At 41.3% G+C, this 19,376-nt stretch overlaps 2 protein-coding genes across 4 annotated transcripts in view; both read left to right on the plus strand.

Annotated features, from left to right (window-relative positions):
* Positions 1 to 11,497, plus strand: part of stat5a (signal transducer and activator of transcription 5a) — a 52,652-nt gene extending 41,155 nt beyond the window's left edge. For all 3 annotated transcript variants that reach the window (XM_056401081.1, XM_056401082.1, XM_056401083.1), the window contains 11 exons: positions 2,878 to 3,057; positions 4,076 to 4,163; positions 4,905 to 5,027; positions 5,435 to 5,527; positions 5,808 to 6,014; positions 6,726 to 6,820; positions 7,144 to 7,286; positions 8,155 to 8,310; positions 8,433 to 8,484; positions 8,989 to 9,099; positions 9,238 to 11,497. In XM_056401081.1, the coding sequence (XP_056257056.1) occupies positions 2,878 to 3,057; positions 4,076 to 4,163; positions 4,905 to 5,027; positions 5,435 to 5,527; positions 5,808 to 6,014; positions 6,726 to 6,820; positions 7,144 to 7,286; positions 8,155 to 8,310; positions 8,433 to 8,484; positions 8,989 to 9,099; positions 9,238 to 9,361 (1,372 nt within the window). In that variant the 3' untranslated portion in view covers positions 9,362 to 11,497. The remainder of the gene's footprint in view (positions 1 to 2,877; positions 3,058 to 4,075; positions 4,164 to 4,904; positions 5,028 to 5,434; positions 5,528 to 5,807; positions 6,015 to 6,725; positions 6,821 to 7,143; positions 7,287 to 8,154; positions 8,311 to 8,432; positions 8,485 to 8,988; positions 9,100 to 9,237) is intronic.
* A 6,267-nt stretch (positions 11,498 to 17,764) lies between these two features.
* Positions 17,765 to 19,376, plus strand: part of plcl5 (phospholipase C like 5) — a 67,993-nt gene continuing 66,381 nt past the window's right edge. The window contains exon 1 of the mRNA XM_056401202.1: positions 17,765 to 18,620. Coding sequence (XP_056257177.1) covers positions 18,333 to 18,620 — 288 coding nt within the window. The 5' untranslated portion in view covers positions 17,765 to 18,332. The remainder of the gene's footprint in view (positions 18,621 to 19,376) is intronic.

Consider the following 19,376-nt stretch of genomic DNA (forward strand, 5'->3'; position numbering starts at 1 on the left):
AGCTGATTTTAAGGGCATCAATGTAGGTTAGCATAGCTTCAACATAAGGATGAGGTTAAGTGAGTGGGTGTGTTATGTACCTGAGGCCTTGCCCTTTCCTGAACTCACTGTTGGCCCTCATGGAGGCAAATCCTGCTTACACAACCTCAGTTGCTTTTGTGGCCAACAGCAACGATATCATCTCTTACTAAAATTAAATTACTTAGGCATTCACTTTATCCATCTACTGATTCAATTCACATGAGCGAAGCTACTGCATATGACGGTAGAGAATGTGCGGATGTTTGGGAGCATGTTTGTGTTTGTTCTCTTGATTCATTACATGCTGGATGAGCATTATCTGCTAACGTGAGAACATTTAGCTTTTTCAAGATTTGTTGAAGTTAAGTTGTAAGATTATCTTCCTTAAGATTTCAGTTCCGGCTTTGACTTTTACGACACCTGTGGTTACCATGGTAATGGCAAGTGCAGCTTAATGATAGCTGAGCAGATAATTTGTCAGAAATACAACAGAAGAGTAACTGGTGTACAGTATCTGTTTACCGTGCAGCCAAACAAACTTATGTTGTTTTGATAGAAGTCAGTCAGAAATAATGGAAACCACAATCTGATTTCACAGTGTGAGTCATTCTCCGTGCAGCAGCAGAGCACAGTTAAGTTGGTTACCTATCTGCAGAGCTGGAGGTGTGCGTCCTGTTGCCTGTGGCTATTCATCTCACAGCTCTCTGTGGCTGATCTTTCTTGTTTCATTACTCCCTGTAACGTTTAAAACTGATCCATGTCAAAAAACGTGTCGTAAAGAAAGCCACCTGGTGTGTCATGTTGAACTCTTAATACAGCTCTGATACGGTGTGAAGAGAATAAACCGTGAACAGTGAGGCTGTTATTAATTAGATTAAATTACGCTGCATCACACGCTGCATCGTTTCTCATGAATCCCCTTGTGCGTGTCAAGGTAGTTTTCATCCAGCACAACAATTTCAGACTGAATACTGCTATTTAGAGACATATATTACATATTGTAAATACCTTGAGAATCTTAAAGGTGCTATATGTAAGTTTTCTCTGCCGCGGAACATGGTCTCTTGGTGTGAGCATGTGGTGATGGTTTTAATGGTCACTTGCCAAGAGCTTCAGCCATCATTGCGTTTACAAGACAAGAGGTTAGTACATGCCCTCTGGGCAGCGCTATTTCGTCATCCTCTCATGTTGGACAGAGCAGAGTGGAAACTACAGTGACTCACTATCACAAAATAGTATTGGTAGACGGACAGGCCGGTTGGCTGGTTAGCACTGCTGAAGTTGCAACATTTCTTCTAGACTGGTAAGTAAACAGCTGTTAATGCTGACCATAGCAATGTAGCAATAGTAAAAACTTACATACAGCACTTTTAAGGACATTAACCTTAAAGTTTGATTTCACTGGGGTTGGATTTATCTAGGCGCAGATTGTAGTGGTGATGGGATCCGTGGTTGGGGAAATAATGTATTGAAAGAAAATACAAAGCAAGTTTAGTCTCCATGTGTTACAGTGTGAGCCCTAGTGTTGAGCCAAAGCACCCCCCCTCCCTCCACTTGCTCTAACAGAGATGACATTGAGACATGGGCTGAGGAGGAGTCCTGACACAGAGGAGGAGGGTTAATGCATAGGTGCCCAGAGGCAAAGTATGGTAGTTGAAGGCACCTAAAGAAATCTGCAGAGACACAGAGCATGCAATGTTAAAGAGATTAAAACTAAGGACGAGTACATACTGCTTGTTTTAGTACATTCTTTTTTGCCCCAACAGCACATCTGCCAGGATCTTTTAGCCTTCTAGCATCTCTGAACACAAAGTAATCTGAAGTATTTGACAGCATCCTCTCCCACTTTCTTAGAAGATTGTCCCTGCAGGGACCCATAACACATTGAAAAGGCATGTCACTGTCACAGCGATTTCTGACTGACCACAGACAAGCCTGTGACCAGCCAGTAATGCACTGCTCTCACGCATCGTACAAACACTGGTTATGTTCCTTCAACAACATCCTCTATATATGCCCATGAAGCCTCAGGAGGTTTCAGGCTGGAAATGAGCTGTGATGAGCGTTATCTTCTCATCACCATGTAGTTCAGCTACAGACCAAAGGGCTAAAAGGCTCATAACATCAGTATGTGTTTGTTTCCAAGCTCTGTCTGAGTCCTCCAGGTTTAATTATTAGGTTGTGTTATGTGGACATCAGCAGACAGCTATGCAGAAAAGCAGACCAACACTGTCAGAGAAAAAAGTAATTGTTAACCCTGTTGGTTTACTGAACAGCGATTGCTTTCGTGCCCCGCCATTAGTGCGCAGTTCATTACAATTAAGGTCTTTTTCAAAGGCTAATGTTCCTAAATCTGCAGGTGAGTGGAGCTTGAAGGAACCCTGTCGAATTTCCATTGTCAACAACTAGTCATTTTGCATTCAACAGTTCACATCAATACACACTGTATATGTTAAGTCTGATGAACACGTTGAAAGCATTTTCTACCTCATGAAACATTTGTGCAGTCTTTTGTACATTTTAAACATGCATTGTTTGCATTCTGTGGTTGCGTCAGTTTGCAGCCTTCTGCAGTCTTAATTTTCAGCCAGTTTGTTCTTATGGTAACTAGCTACAATATACAACGTAAATTCATCAAATAAGCTATTTAATCCTGTGAACTAATTAATTTAACATTTTGTTCACATATTTCTGGCTACATTTGATAAGTTTCTTCAAAAGAAAAATAAAAGGCAAGATAACATGCAGCAAATCTCTGTTTCATTAAGGGGACTTACACTAAATGAGCCTCCAAGGCACCTAATCAACAGGACTCTCTTCTGCCATTCAGTCCAACTCTCCTTTGTGTTTCCACAGCACCTTCATCATCGAGAAACAGCCTCCACAGGTGTTAAAAACCCAAACCAAGTTTGCCGCTACAGTGCGCCTCTTAGTAGGAGGGAAGTTGAACGTGCACATGAACCCCCCACAGGTCAAAGCCACCATCATTAGTGAGCAGCAAGCCAAGGCCCTGCTGAAGAACGAGAACACAAGAAAGTAAGTCCAGTGCTTTAAGCATGTCAGTGTGGATTTAAAAACGGACAACAACAGAGAACAGTGGAGTTTCAGCCTTCTGTTACTTGGTGACAATAACAACATGGCTTATTTTCAATTAATACAGCAAAGATGTTTCAAGAAGTGACACGTAGCACTTTTCCAGTCTTATCGCTCAATCAAAGCACTTTACACTATAAGCCGCGTCCACCCAATCATACAGCACTTTTTCTATGTATGCTTTTCTATCTCACACACACATCAGGGGAAATCAATTTGAGGTTCAGTATCTTGCCAGAGGACACTTAAACATCCAGACTGGAAGAGCCGGGAATCGAACCGCTGACCTTTCGATTGGTGGGCGACCTGCGCTACCTCCTGAACCACAGGGGCGGCTGTTGTGTAGTCACATGTTGTAGCAACAACATGTGATCCATCTGTTTTCCTTAATGTGTTTGCACATATTTTAGTATCCCCTCTTCCTTTAGTGGGGACACTGCAATGAGCTCCCACAACGCCATTAAGACAAGGAGTCTTAGGTTTCTTACAAGGATTACTTGATCCCAGGATGAACTCTAGCCTAGTGTATTTTTTAGACCTCACCACAGACATGGCTGGAACTTGAACAATGCCTCAAAGGAATCTATGGTGTGGATGCAGAATCCACATTTAGCTGGTTCCACAGCCTTAGTCCACATTCCTCCTGACTAATAGAGACCTTCTGACTGTAGGTCAGCCAGGCAGCCAGTGTGGTTAAATGGGTGAGCAGTTAGAGCCATAACCCCAATATGCAGCCCAGACAAATCTGCATACTGAGAAGATAGAGAGGGTGGTAGTTAAACTTTCAGTTATATATATATATATAAAGTATTAACATCATTCCTACACCCAGCATGCTTTTCACTCCACTCCTGCTGTCCAAACGAGCATCATTTTGTATTAATTTGCTCTGGGAAGAATGTAATTTTCAGCACTCGAGTGCATACAGCTAATTGACTCCTCGATGGTCTCTCTCCTGCAGTGACAGCAGTGGGGAAATTCTCAACAATAACTGTGTAATGGAGTACCACCAGACAACAGGCACTCTCAGTGCCCACTTCAGGAACATGGTAAGTATGGCCTTGTGGTGTACATGAGTTAACTCTGATGGCAGCAACAGGAAATGAAATGACTATCATGCCCTTCATATAGAAGCTGTCTGCAGAATTCATTTGAAATTATATCAAAGCATAAATATGCACATGTCCCTGATCTGTATATAATGTAAATATATAGAGAAACAGGTTCAATTTATACTTTATTATTATATATTATATAATGCCCTTAATTGAAGCAACTGCCAATAATTAAATCCATCAATATTATGGAAATATATGACAAAAATGTCATAGCTATGCTTTATATCTTTTTTTTCCTATAATAAATGAAAAAAATACCCTCCTGGGCTGAATAAGCATCACTTCATCCATCACCAATGCAGTTCCAATATTTTTGGGATTTCTAGAATAAAGTGAACTACTGAGCTGCACTTCACCAGCCAGTGTCATTGCCTGGTGTCTGTGCAGTGTGGGTATTACAGTACAGCATGTACCGCACATACCCATGGCAACTCAGCAATGCTTTGGAGGATCAGTGTGCAGCATTAGAAGAGCCCCCTCTCTACATCACACATGTTGTTAACAACAATCCCCCAGAGCCCTCCATGGATTATTTACATGTAGCGATACGCAAAGTGAATTATGCATGCATGAACTGTATATATGATGTGTGCATTGTCAGCCTAACCGCATAGGCAAGACATACAGTATGTCCAGTATTCCTCATTGTTACACGTGTCTTGTTTCATGTAGTCTTTGAAGAGGATCAAGCGATCGGACAGGCGAGGAGCAGAGTCCGTCACAGAGGAGAAGTTCACCATTCTGTTCGAGTCTCAGTTTAGTGTTGGAGGCAATGAGCTTGTTTTTCAAGTGAAGGTAAGATGGCGCAGATAGATAGGGTGGAACAAAACACTACACTGGCCTTGGCATACAAACATAGTATATCTTACTCCTGCAACATCAGAAATGTGTTTATTTTTATGCCCAATTCACAAGACCTTGAGCGTCCACTCCTACATACACTGTAACGCACAGTGCGCCTCGTACGCTCAGCCACTAGTGCTTGTTCCCGTGCTTCATCTGTCTTTTTGTAAAACAAGTGGTTTTATGATGATGTTTTAATGGTTCCTTCTATACTATTAAATCTGTAGAAGGTCGTGTTGTTTGACAGTAAGTTCAGCATTTATGAATGCTGCAGCATTCTTACACTGATGGCCTCCCTTCTCCCTCCCTCTCTCTCTCTCTCTCTCTCTCTCTCTGTCTCTCTCTCTCTCTCCAAACAGACGTTATCTCTACCTGTAGTGGTTATAGTTCACGGTAGCCAAGACAATAATGCCACAGCAACTGTGTTATGGGACAACGCTTTTGCAGAGCCGGTGAGCATCTGTGTGTGTGTGTGTGTGTGTGTGTGAGTGTGTCTGTGTTCAAACTTTTATTTAGAGATGGCTAAACATAAGCCTGTATACAAAAATCCTTGCAGAAGCAATGAAACGGTATATAAAAAAATATTACTGCTGTGGAAATAGCTGTGTGTGCACTTGTTTATGTGCTCATCTTTGCACATTTTATCTTTGGCTATGTTTTGCATTCTGCTGCTGCCTTGCTACCTTCCATAAAGCTCATGTTAATCCCCTGCTGTCTCCCGTGCACCTACAGGGACGGGTGCCTTTCCTCGTGCCAGATAAAGTGCTTTGGCCTCAGCTGTGCGATGCCATCAACATGAAGTACAAGGCTGAAGTGCAGAGTAACCGAGGCCTGTCTGAGGAAAACCTGGTCTTCCTTGCTCAAAAGGCTTTCAGCATCTCCAGCAACAACCCTGATGACTACCGCAACATGACTATGACCTGGTCACAGTTTAATAGGGTCAGTGACAGTTTCTTTCTCTCTCTCTTCTTCAGTGAATACAAAAACACAGTTTTTATAAAGAGTGCCCTAATTATCTGTTATCATCAGTTTTTATGTATGGATTTCTTATCGTGCTGCACTTTTCTCCTCATTGTATTTTTGAAATGCCCACAGGCCGGTTTCAATGAGTCATATCAGCCACATGCTTATTCGCCACAGAGTGATTTACTATTGGTTATCCATACATACAAATATTTCTTGCTCCATTTGCAGTGTCTCTACTGCCCTATTCTGTATGACAATTTGAATGAGAACGCCTCATTGGAAGCCAGGTCTTCATCTTAATGGGCCTGTTTGTCCACACAGTAAAAGGCTGGAGGCCTCATTTTCTGGCTCAAAGCAGCTGGCGGAAAACACACTCACATTCACCACACGCCATCAGTCTCATTAGATTACAGGAACATCAAGTTTCAGCCGCTTCACAGACCCGTGTGTAGGCTACACATAGACACCCTGTCGTCTTTTTGCTCTTTCTCAGATACACAACATGGACACATTCAGCCCTACACTTGGTTAAGTCATACACACAACTGGGATGAGGACGTGTTGTTCTTTGTGTTTATGGACTGGATGGACACTGAAAACCTTTTAAAAAAAAAAAAAAAAATGTGTGTGCTTGTGCTGTATGATTTCTAAAAATGTTTTCTCCAAAATCATTCACCTCTACAGGAAAGCTTGCCAGGGAGGAACTTCACATTTTGGCAATGGTTTGATGGTGTGATGGAACTCACAAAAAAGCATCTCAAACCACACTGGAATGACGGGTAAGGAAACTGCAGTGTTTTTTTTGTCTTTTTTTCTTCAGTTTCTGTCTTTGGCTGAAAAATACGTCAGAACGGACAAATAAAAGCACTACCTCTCTTTTTTCATTTTGACAGCTGGACTGTATGTTCTGTGAGAGTAAAATGTGTTTTCCTCTCCCTATTCTGTGAGTCTTGACAACTCAGGCAATGGTTCACTTTCATGATTTTCCATGGCAACCTGGGGAGTCAGACCTGCTCTCGCCACTAAACTAGAGTGAAGGAGAGCACATAATAGTTATTATGTCTTTTTCTATATATCTTTTTCTCTCTTTTTTTTTTTTTAGAGCCATCTTAGGTTTCGTGAACAAGCAGCAGGCCCAGGACATGCTGATGTCCAAACCCAACGGTACTTTCCTTCTGCGCTTTAGTGACTCTGAGATCGGAGGAATAACAATAGCCTGGGTGGCAGAAAATCCTAACAAAGCAGGTATGACATCAAAATTCACATAGCGTCATTTTCTGACTAAATCAACACAGCAGGAAAGCCAGTTAAATGTATGGCTTCCGTCATCTAAATTATGCTAAATTAAAAGCCGCATCAAGCATTTTTTTGGCCACTAGGGGCAGAGAGATAAACTGCAAATTGAGCATAGCAGATGTTTGGCTTAGTAAGTTCTCATTAATAAAATGACAGCAAATGTACTCAGACATACGGAAGACACAAAGTAATATGGGCATCCCATTCAACTCGTCTTTTTTTTCGCCTGATGAAGATAACTGTAATAACTTTTCAACTTTAGCCCTGATTTGTGTGGCCAAAAATAATGAAGTTCTTATTAGCATTCTATGATTTCAGGCTGTGCAAGAAGTGTCCAACCAGGTTGAGCTTGACAGGATTTATGTGCAAAATTCTTTTTATGTTTTTTGCTAAATTAAAGCGGCATTTCACCATTTTTTTTTTTAAACTTTTGACCCTCATTGCGCAGAGGGAGAAAGTCTAAACTACAAGTACGTATTACTAATATGTTAGCAAACAAAATTTACACAGAAAAATGTAAGAGACTCAGTAGAAACAGGAGCATCACATTCAACTCAATCTCTCTCACCATCTCACTTTGTGTGCTTTAAGAGCGAAGAGAAACAATGAAGCGACCTAACGGAGCTATACGTTAGATCAGTGTCATTGACCTCTGCTACCTGTCGTCTAGCTTACTGTGTGAGGAGGATATATGACTGGATTGCAGAGTGATGTAGATTTTAGATAATTCAAATGAAAACAACACTGTAGTACTGCTGAAATTACAATATATTGCTGCTCTTGCCAATGCTGTGGTTTGGGTGCCGTGTTTATCCAGGTGAGAGAATGGTATGGAACCTCATGCCCTACACAACCAAAGACTTCTCCATTCGCTCTCTGGCTGACCGCATCAGCGATCTCAATCACCTCCTCTTCCTCTACCCCGACAGACCCAAGGATGAGGTTTTCTCCAAATATTACACCCCACCACTCTGTAAGGGACCCTCTGTTTGCACTGCCTGTTTTTTACTTGAATGTCACAGCTGCGATGCCTCCGTAAGACCCGATCGCTGAGCTTTCAGTCATTCTCTCTCCCTGTGCTTGTTTGTTTTAAAGCCAAAGCAGTGGACGGCTACGTGAAGCCACAGATAAAGCAAGTGGTGCCCGAGTAAGTATCAAGCTTCCTGTTCGTCTGTCCTGCTGTTCTTTCGCTCCGGTTCTCTCTTCCCTCTCTCTCTACTCCACTGTCCACCCACCAGTTTTCCCTCTGTGGCAACATTTAGAGTTAATCACTAAATATTGGACCCTGAATTCAGATCAGTTATTAGTTTGCTGTTACAGTTGGAGGAGGCCAATTAAGGATGGCCAGGGTTCCTGAGTGAGCTTGTCTTCCACTCATCATTAGAGTTAGGCTTGTTAGTTAGCAAGCCCTGCTCTCTGCCTGTCTCTGTGGTTGGTTCATACGCAGTACAGAGAATCACCATAATGATGCAGCAAAGCCTGGAAAACACGCTGAGGGTAGTTGCTTAGGCAACTGCTGACCATAGACTCATAGGATTTTATCTTGGGTTTACGTGTGTGTGTGTGTGTGTGTGTGTGTGTGTGTGTGTGTGTGTGTGTGTGTGTGTGTGTGTGCGTGCGTGCGTGTGTGCTTGCGTGTGTGTGTGTGTAGGTTTGCTACAGCCAATCCAGACCCAGCAAGTGGGAACCCAACCTATATGGATCACGGCGCCTCCCCAGCACCTGTCAGTCATCCTCACACCTATGGCATATACCCGCCTATGTGAGTCAACAAGTCCTTACATATGAGCTGCTCTCTGTGAGAGTGTGTATGTGTGTGTACATTTTGAGTATCTGTTTCTCGGTGATGTGCTGCCAGCTTGTCTGAGTGCGGGTGGCTCCTCTCTGTGTCCCATGGCAGGAGCGACTCTATGTTGGACGCAGACGGAGACTTCGACCTGGATGACACCATGGACGTGGCGAGGCACGTAGAGGAGCTCCTCCGGCGGCCTGTAGAAAGCCAGTGGGGTGGCCAACAATCATGACCCTTGACCTTTTTAACCCGCAACAAAACCAAACGAAACCTGCCTCCCAACATGCCCCACTCGCATTGACATTTCTCATGGTTTAATTCCACTCATTTCTCTTCTGTTTCAGATGGCTATAATGTGAAATGTTAATAATGGTTGTGATTTTTTTTTTTCTTTTTCTTTTCAGCATGACAGCATGCACGTCAGTGACTTCTCATAGTTTTATTTGTGTCCATAAGTGTTTGTAAAACAGACTAGGTATAATGCAAAACCTACAATGTTACAGTATTGTGAAAAAGAGAAGAAGAAATGATGTTCATTCACACTGTGCATGCATTTCCAGTTGATTTTGAACAGATTTAAATATTATGCTACTGTATGAAGTCATTTTAACAGTTCAATGTTTTTATTTTGTTATATTTTTTTTTCTTTGTAAATGGGTTATCAGTATTTTGACAGTGACATTGAACTTGCCCTTTGACAAAAAAAAGAAACTTACTGAAGAGTTTTGCTTTTTGCTCTAAACACAACATAATCTGAGTCATTGCTCTGCAGAGTTAGTCTGTTTTTTTCAAATCCGTATACACTAACCTAAAGGCAGAGTGACTCTCTTTGCTCTCTGCAGCTGAAGGCACACACATCAGCACACGGTACACATGCGCAAGTGTACGATGTATTTGTTCTGATTTGTTCACCAGCTGAAACCCAGGAGAGGGGTTTATGCACCTCCCTCACTCTCACAGGGCTATTTGTCTTCTGTTTGTACACAGAAATGCAAATCTAAGCATTTACCCAGCGCTGCCTGCTTGTCCTCTCAGGTCCCTCTGTTCCCCTCATCAATGCTACCTCGCATTATTCTACTGACAGTCCTTGTTACTTTCTGTTGTCACATTCACACCAGTAGGTACAAACGTGGGGTTCCGCTCTTGTAATTTGTGTTATTATGGGTGGAGAAGATCCCCTTGCTGCCTGACTCTGTTGGCTGTTTCATGCTTGAAATCGCTCACCTGAAGAAAGTCACGTCTGGTCGGTGGTATGCCTGAATATTTGGGGGCAGTGCTGTTCCCTTCTGACTTTTTTCTGCCTGCCTGTCCGTCCACTTGTTCCTTTTGTCGTGTCATGTCACCGTGACATAACCGGGCATGCGCATGTCTCTATGGGACAGCCTGGCCACGCCAGCAGCTGAAGTCACCAGGCATAGATAGATAGGTGCAGGCTTTGAATGTTTGCACAGACTCACCGGCCGCTGGGCCACATATAGCACCTCAAGCATGTTGAGCCATGTCGGTCTGTTTCGTTGTCTGGCTTTTGTTTTTTGCTATACGTAAAAGACAAAAAACACATAAGTGTAGTAGAAAATGTTGAGACTATTACCCCACTGCCTCCACTTCATACAAAGACACATTCATACACACAACGCTTAATAGAAAATCTATCATTGACAACAGCCTTGCACCTCAGGAATGAATCGCTTTGCTTAGCTGATGTATAAGCCAAATAGAAAAATAATCTATGTATACAGAATATATGAATTTATTTTCTCTATCATAATTCTATTTTATTATTGTTTCTCTGGCACTCCCCCAATGAATGTAACCCCTGTGCATGACCCAGTCGAGGGTTTACATACAAACACCTCCCCAGTCTGAGCAGAAGTTTCAAGTCTCGTGTCACCAGAAGTACCAGTTGAAAAAGGACACAGAGCAACTGGAAATCAGAGAAGAGTTTATGATGTACTTTAGCGTCTTGTTCAACACACTTATAGTATTTAAAATATTCCCACATCTTTCTTTTCATTTCTTTTATTCTTTTGTATCTCTTTCTTTCTTTCCCGTCTTTGAAATCTCAACCTACACAGGCAGTCTTGTGATATATCCTTCATCACCATTATTCTCATAATTTTTTGAGCTTCGTTCCACCGTAGACTGTGTATTTTTTGATGATGTAGATGGCGCTGTGTGCTGTTCAATGTATGTACCATGTTTGTGCTTTTGGGTTTTATCACTTGGAGGTTTTCCAAGAGAAACAGTTGTTGAGTTGAAAAAAGAAGAAAATAAAGTTTTATAAATAATTTGAACTCAACCTGTAGAAGTACAGACGGTTTTCATGTCACTACAAAATAAATGCTTTTTTTTTTTTTCTTCTTCTTTATGTGTGCAGTCACCACCATTGATTTAACCGACCAGCCACAAGCTCATCTGGATGTGCAGAGTAAAATGTGTAACTGCATCATGTACAGAAAATGAGGGGAATCCATGCAGTTCAATTCTTTTAAATATATAAAATATTAGTAATATAAAATATTTTTTAAATTTATGTACACACATTATAAAGGGATATTTTGTCAGAGAGCTACTGTCCTCATCTGAAACGAGTTTCACAATAGACATGAACACAAAACAATTTAAAAAAAAAAAAACTTATTACTAACTATTTCACTATCCAATAGACTGTATGGGGCTTTCTGTTTGGTGAAACCTCAGGGCTTTGGGTGGAGGGAAATATCTTTTACGGGTGTGTCAGATTAAAAGTCCCTCATCTTGTAGAGAAACCTCTCAGATCGTCGCCTGAAGACCTCTCCAATAATGCTTGACATGGAATTAATGTGTTCCAATATAGCACAGGTGTTAATAGGGTTACCTTAAAGGGACATACCACCAGTCTTTTCACCACTGCAGTCTATTTTTTTTTTTTTTTTAAAGCGTGCCATTGTTGTTTAGGTTTGTCACTTATTTCCTACCATTTTTTGCACAGTATGAACATCAAATTGCAGACTGCAGATGATTCATAACCGGTTTTAGGTTGGAAATAATTTACCCGTCTAAATGAACTCAATTTTTCCCTGATATTGCAGCTATAAAAAGCTAGTATACAATGTGCAGGTGCAGGTGGAAACCTCTGACATTTTTAGACTTCACTCTATATAATAGTACATAGTAGTGACATTTCTCTCTGTGGAGCTTTTGAATGACAATCTCGAAGACTGAATTTCATTTTCATACGGCATTCAACTAAATGTAAAGCAATGTTTGCGCATGGGTGGTACTAAATTAACAATATCATGGTATATTTGATGTAACTGAAAGGAAGCAATGTTAAACCAGACATAGTAAATGGCGCAAGCTCAATATTCAAAACTGAATATTTCTTCAAATGTATAAGAGACGGTAAGTATGGGAAGCTAACTGCAAGAATAATAATACAGGTATTGTATGTACATACCTGTGTTTTACCACCTTATCCAACTGCACTGCCCTTTGGCAGCAACAGTTCTTCACAACCCTCAGTAGCAGCTCTCTTGTCTCTGCTCACAAATTGTCTTAATAGGCTCACATCTGCCATCTGGTGGAGATAAAGAAACGTGGCTTTTTTTGTGTGTGTGTGTTTATTTGAGCTGTAGCTTAAATATCAATTATCTGCCCTGGTGTCATGCCTGGGAAAGGTGATAAGAAAATCTAATTTATATGGAATTCAATAAAATGTGAGCAGTTATTGCTTAAATGATTTTCATTATCAGAATACACCTTTAGAAATTCTATGGCTGCTTCCTTCAGAGAAAAAACTAATTATTACGGTTGTGTATGTAATGTATGGCACACCAGTCATATTTTGATTATTTATACTTTATGCATAGGCTACTTTGTCAAATGTGCGTAGGTCACTGATTGTAATCCAGTGGAGAGGGCTCCTATAGGTCAGTGGTGGGTTGTTGCTCGGATACTAAACCTGCATTTACTACAAGGGCTTTAACACAGAGCTATAGCATGAGCACTGTGGTCTGCATCTAAAGCGATGACAGACTCACAGGAGGGCTTTCCTGTTTTTATATATACAGTGTACAGGCCAAGGTTTACAACTTAAATATAATGGTTGAGATGGTTTGTACATAAATCAACATAATGTAACAGTGAATGAAAAAATATAAGAATTGAGATGGAAAATTATATTTCACTATTTTTAATTTCTTAAAATATGACTTGGGAATGGTGAATGAATTGAAAATGTGAGAGCCATGGAAAAAATTCTAATAGAAAAGCTAGAAGAGGCTTGATTTTTTTGAGTTTTGTTGTAAATATCCAAGGTTTCACGTACATTTCCTTTTCTTCGGCTACAATTTGGTTGATCCATTATTATTGTGTAAAGGCTGCGTAGAGGCTTTGTGCTGCTTGAGCTCCACAGCTGCCTCATGACCACCTCAGTGAGGGATTCTTCCCCACCATCTCCTGACAGTAACACAGATCTTTTTTGATGGTTGGAGCTGGTCTCTAGTTTAAAAATGTTTTTTGCTCCTTATCAAATATAGAAATTGGCCTAATTTAAACATTACGTTTTGAGTTGTAATGATCCAAGACCCTTTTCTCCAGCTGTCAGGAGAATGCTCGACAATTAAGAGCAACAATGTTTTAATTATGTTGAAGGGGTCACTGGCTTTCCTTGGTTTGAATCTAATGGTCTGTAAAAGTTAATGTAATAATATTTTAAAATGGAATGTAATAGCTCAATGTAATAATTCTAACAACCTTATTTATCTAATCTACACAATGACAAACATTATTTCACTCAGTGCACATTGGTGTCAGACGTGTTCTTTTTTTGATCAAATTTTGATCAAATATTCTGTATATATTTACAAGGAAGCAAAGTTGTTTTTTTTCAACCATAATGTCATAGTTATGATTCATAAAATGATGGCCACAATTGCTAAGCATTACCTGAATGGATAGTAGCTGCAATTACATACCGAGACCATCTTTTAAACTGCTTTGTAGAGCTAATAAATACAAAATAGATCACCCACAGAGCTTTAGAATGACGCCAGCAGACACACAGGTATGAAAAATATGTCATCCATCATTGGATGTTTACACAGTTCGCAAAACAGTTTAAGAAATTCACAGTCAACTGATATAAACCAGATGAGAGAGACTATCTTTCTTTTTTTTTCTTTTAAAAAAAAAACCACGTCTACACTTTCTTTATCCTGCTTCATCTGAGCCACATCACCACCTGGTGTCAGTAAAGCCCAGTCGATCAGAGAGACTGGGCAGACTTAGGGGTGAAATCTCAGTAATGATGAACACATTGCGTGGTGTGAAACTGACTGAGAAAAAAAAAGAAGAAAATATACAGTGAGTTATTATAAGGTCTAAATATGATGTGATAGTTGCTCTAAATGAAGTGAATAAAAAGCATTAATGTTAAATACTGTTACCATGCACAGAATAGACGGCAGGGGTGCATTAATAATTCAGATATGCCTTTAGTGTGTGAGTGATTTTCTAATTGAAAAAATAGAGTGAACACCCCAATAAAATCAACAAGAATGGAAAGTTTCAGTTAAATGCGCTTAAGTGGAGTTAAAGGCACAATCAATAACTGTTTGAAGATACTGTAAATTGGAGTCTAATCACTTAAATAATTATAATTCAAAATGTAGGCCTTGTATGACAGTAGTTGGCCCTTGTATTAAACAGGAAGCCTGTCAGTCAGTAGAAGATTCCAGTCTTGTGTTTTCATTTTTGGTGGTGGTGGTGGGGGTGTCCTTTTGTTTAGATCATGGATTGTGACTTTAAAGAGCGACAATAAATGCAGAATTAGACTGTACATTAAAAAAGTGTTTGTCAGGAGGATTTTATACACAGTTTCTGTTCCTGTTGGGCGAACGAGAACATGGGCTGGCACAGGAAGTGCGGTGGCACAGCTCAGGAAGACACACCCTCTGCTCCCCAGCTGTGAGCAGCGGGAACTTCCTTTATAGATATCATCATTTAAATGTACAGTTTACACAGTATCATGTGTTTGTCAGAAGTGGATTTTTGTTCTTGTGGTTTTATTGTTATCTCAGTATCTCTGTTTGACGTAGGAGAAGGTAACTGTCACTGATGCTGTAGACACAGTAAATGAGAAATAATTAAAGGTGTGAGGGAACAGGTCGACAAACACGTGGCTCTCTACAAGGATCTTGTGTGGTCATAAATCCTGAACGTTTGACCGGGTGACCCTGGGATTAGGAGACTTGATCAATAGCCAGCTGTCTTCAATACGACCATCAACAGAGGCCTGGCTTCTGTTGATGGGCTCAGGTGGGAGGAGGAAACCGTTAGAGGCCTTAAAGTATGGCGATGCAGATCCATTGGTCTGAGCCTGACAGCGACAACAGCAGCAGGAGGGAGCGGCACCAGAGCCATGGCTTACATCCTGCCACAGGAAACTATTGCAAACCTCAATGAAAAACAACAAGGTTGTTATTTTAGAGTGACATTGCCTTTTCAGCGTTCAAGAATGCTGACACAGCGTTCTCTTGATTTCACTTTCTCTCTTGCTTGCTGTTTTATTTTAGCTTGTTTTTTTTTTGTTTACCCCCCCAGTTGAACAAAACTTATGTTTATATCCTTACATCATTCCTGGTTCTTTTTTTCTTCAATGCACAAAGCAACATACATACATGTTTGTGGGTGGATCATTGAGAGGCATCTTTAACAAGGCCAGCTGTGGTAACATCTTGTGGAGTCATGCGAACCCCCCCCCCCCAAGTCCACGTGGAGCTGATGTTTCAGAGAGTTCAGTTCAGAGACTGGTTGGTCGTCAGAGCCCTTTTCACATTGAAGTGAGACAGCTTGGCCAGGCGATGGAGGCTTTTAAAAGCAGAACTTTTGTTAAATTATTTCTGAGAATGCATAATACATGACCCTGAGAGAGAGAGAGTGAGGTGGGTGGGGGGGAGGGCAATGAGCGTGTATGTGAGGAAAAGAAGGGGGCATGTAATCTCTCCAGCCTCCTCTTCCTGGACATTTTACTGTCTCAGTCTAACAACAAGTAATCCATTCCTTCAATCGCCTTTTCACTCCCTTCCTCTGTCACTGCATGCGGTGACAGATTTCATTCACTTCTCCCTCTCACCGTTCTGCCTGTCCTTGAGAAGTAGCTGTGCTCCTCCAGCAGTATTCACATGTTTGTAAGTCATTTTCATTCATAAGACTGAATGCGATTAGAGAGGCTGTGTTTTGGCTGCAGATTAAGCCACTTACCACCACCAAGGTCTGTGAGAATGTCCACATAGAGACACTGGAACCCTTCAATGAGACTCTTTGTAATAAGTAAATTGTTGTGTGTTTCATGTGAGTGTTGCTATTTACCAGGAAGTTTAGATGAAGGACAACAATCCCAGGTCTGTGATGTAAAGACATTGCTTCGGCTCTGATGCGTCTGGCCATATATTCAAAAATCATGATCAGATGCTGAGCTCACTCTCTCTACTGCACATGACTCCTTTCATACAAATTGGCTGTGATTTGATTTGCCCCCTCATTGGGTTATGAATGGGGTTGCATTATCCCAGCTTATTGGCCATGTCTCGTCTGATGATGTGAGTTGGCCTGACTTTGAATGTTACACCCTCCATTGTTTTAGTTTATTTTAGCTTGTTCTCAGAGGCAGACACTTGGTTTTATGGTGTGTGAAACACTGGTGCCTAGGTTAGATGGCATGCACATCTGCAGTCTTTCCAATTTACCCCTAATGTGATTGTAAATATTCAGTCTCCTCTCTGTTTTAGTTGCTACTGCTCTTCTTAGCACATTTAACAAACACAGTTTAAAAACATATTCACTCTTCTAAAAGGGTGTTTCATATATGCTAAATTATAACCGTTATTATTATTTGTCTTCTTCTGTGCTCTTCTAGGTCAGACATAGATAATGTTACAACTGAATACAATACAAACTTGTATGTTACTGAAAACATGTAGGCCTACACATCTGATGTTTATTGGTTTCTTGGTCAGTCTGGACATGGGACCTTCTCTCAAGACTACTATTACCTCTTAAGCTTCCCTGTATGAGTGAAATGCTTAGTGTTGTGTCACAGATGTTTAGAAAGTGAAATTAAAGCTAGATTAATTTACACATCTTTATCTGTAACATTAAAATTACAGCAGCAATCACTTTACTTGCCTGTAGGTGGCTGCAGGATTAAACTACTGCTGCTGTTATTACTTTTTTTTATAGTGAATTCACTGATTTCATTTTTTGCCAATAGTTTAATTGAATTAGTGTTATTTAAACAGATTTTTTCAGAATTTTGACCAAAAGTGCTTGTTTTCTTTCCAACAGGGCACTATACTATAGCCCATCTTAACAGTAAAATTAGTTGAAAATTAATAAAACAACAGATTTGAATTTTTTTAATGTTATCATAATTTTTAGAATCAGATTTTCACACAAAATTCTGTTTTTAAATTTGAATTTCTACTCATTTTTAGAAAATCCTCTCTTGCGCGCCCTCTTGTGGAGAGCCTGCAGCCTGCTTAATGGCAGCGTGTGAAATGTGTGTGTTTGGCTTAAACTCTCTGAAACTTCCAATGTAGCCGGTTTGCTGGGGAGATGGTGCGCGCGCACGCCAGAAGAAATGAACTGTGATTGCGCGCGCTGGACCCTGGATTTGATTTTACGCGCACGCGCCGGTGGGTGCACACGTTTGCGGGCTTATTGTGATTGCGCCCTCTCAAGTCTTGAAATTGTCCCGCGGATGCATGTGAGAGGGTGGAAGCTATCCCGTTTGCAAGCACTGCAAAAGTGTAGAAGACGCGAGGCAATGCGCACGACGGAGAGAGTGTTCAGAAGCGGACGTGGTGAGCGAAACAGATTTTCTGAGGACAAGGAGACGCCAGAGCAAGCTGTAAACACAACGTGTAGCGGCAAACCCTCACCATAAGTCAGCATTTCCAGTGTTTTTGGAGCACACGCCTCCAGAAAGCTGATCGGAGAAGGTCGCGTGCGGGGTACGGCGTCTGCTCATTAATTCACCAGGACGGTTCAGTGTGACCATCCGGCTTCATACGTTTCCGTGCGCCCCAAGTGATGGACAGGCAGTGGTGATCGGGTGAAAGACCAGCCGACCTGGACGTCAACAAGTCCACTGTGCCGTGAGAAAAATGGGCTGTTTTTACATTGTGGAGGGGTGGGCTTTGCTGTAACACCGGTGGATCATGGCAGGGGTACACACTTCAGATGCTGTGTCGGGACAATTTCTGGATCCTGCAGTCGGCACCCCGACAGTCCAGGGCGCGACCAATGCAGCGGGAATCACCGGCGATGCGGCCGGTACCCGGGCGTACTTGGAGGTGTCGGCCGCTGCCCAGGGCTACGGGGCCGAGGGAGTTTACACCAATGGACGGTACAGGGAGCACGGCAGTCCAAGGATCGGGAGTGTCAGCCGTGATAATTCCGCCGAGAGATGTCAGGGAGCTGGAAACACGCCTTGCGGCATCATGAAGGTTGGTTGATTGAAACACTTAATTCTCCTTGTCAACGATTCTCAAGGTGACACAAGAGGGGATTTATGAAATGACTGTGCCACTGTATAACCCAACAAAGCAGGAATAAACTATAAAATGCGTGGTAAGCCCAGTTACCTAAACCGTGGTCCAGAGACTTTGAGGGGTCCTCAGAGTTCCACTGGGTAGACATGAGAATTAAGCCGCTTTTATTCTAGCAACTCTCCATAGAAGTTATAAAGGAATTACCACGAGTTAGACTTAATACCTTCATTTGTAGCAACAACTTAAACAGAAGTGTTAATGTCAGGGTTCCCCAGTGCATCTTCTGTATTTTGGCTTCGCATCTGGATGTCCTTGTGTCTTTGACAAACCCAACATATGTGTGTCAAACAGACACACTGTGCTGCAGTTATCATCTTTAAAAAACTATTGATATTATTAAAGTTCCTAAACTGTGCAGACATGTAGTTAGCACCTTTGATGCCCGTTTTAACAGCAGCATTGTTAACAGGAGCTTGACAGTTTGCATTCTTTGGAGTCAGTTGCTATTACTGCACTTATCCTATTACTCCTCCAACACAGCATACCATATAATAGAACAGTAGAGTAACACAGCAGAGAGTAGTTGTTTGTTCTGTGTGGGAGTTTACAGTGACCATGTCATGAGTTGTGGTATTTTTAGTTCTAGATTTAACATCACATTGCTCATCATCTGCTGCGTTATGTGATGAATCTTTATTGCAAAGATGAAAA

This window comes from Seriola aureovittata, chromosome 17, assembly GCF_021018895.1.
Source record: "Seriola aureovittata isolate HTS-2021-v1 ecotype China chromosome 17, ASM2101889v1, whole genome shotgun sequence".
Taxonomy (NCBI): Eukaryota; Metazoa; Chordata; class Actinopteri; order Carangiformes; family Carangidae; genus Seriola; species Seriola aureovittata.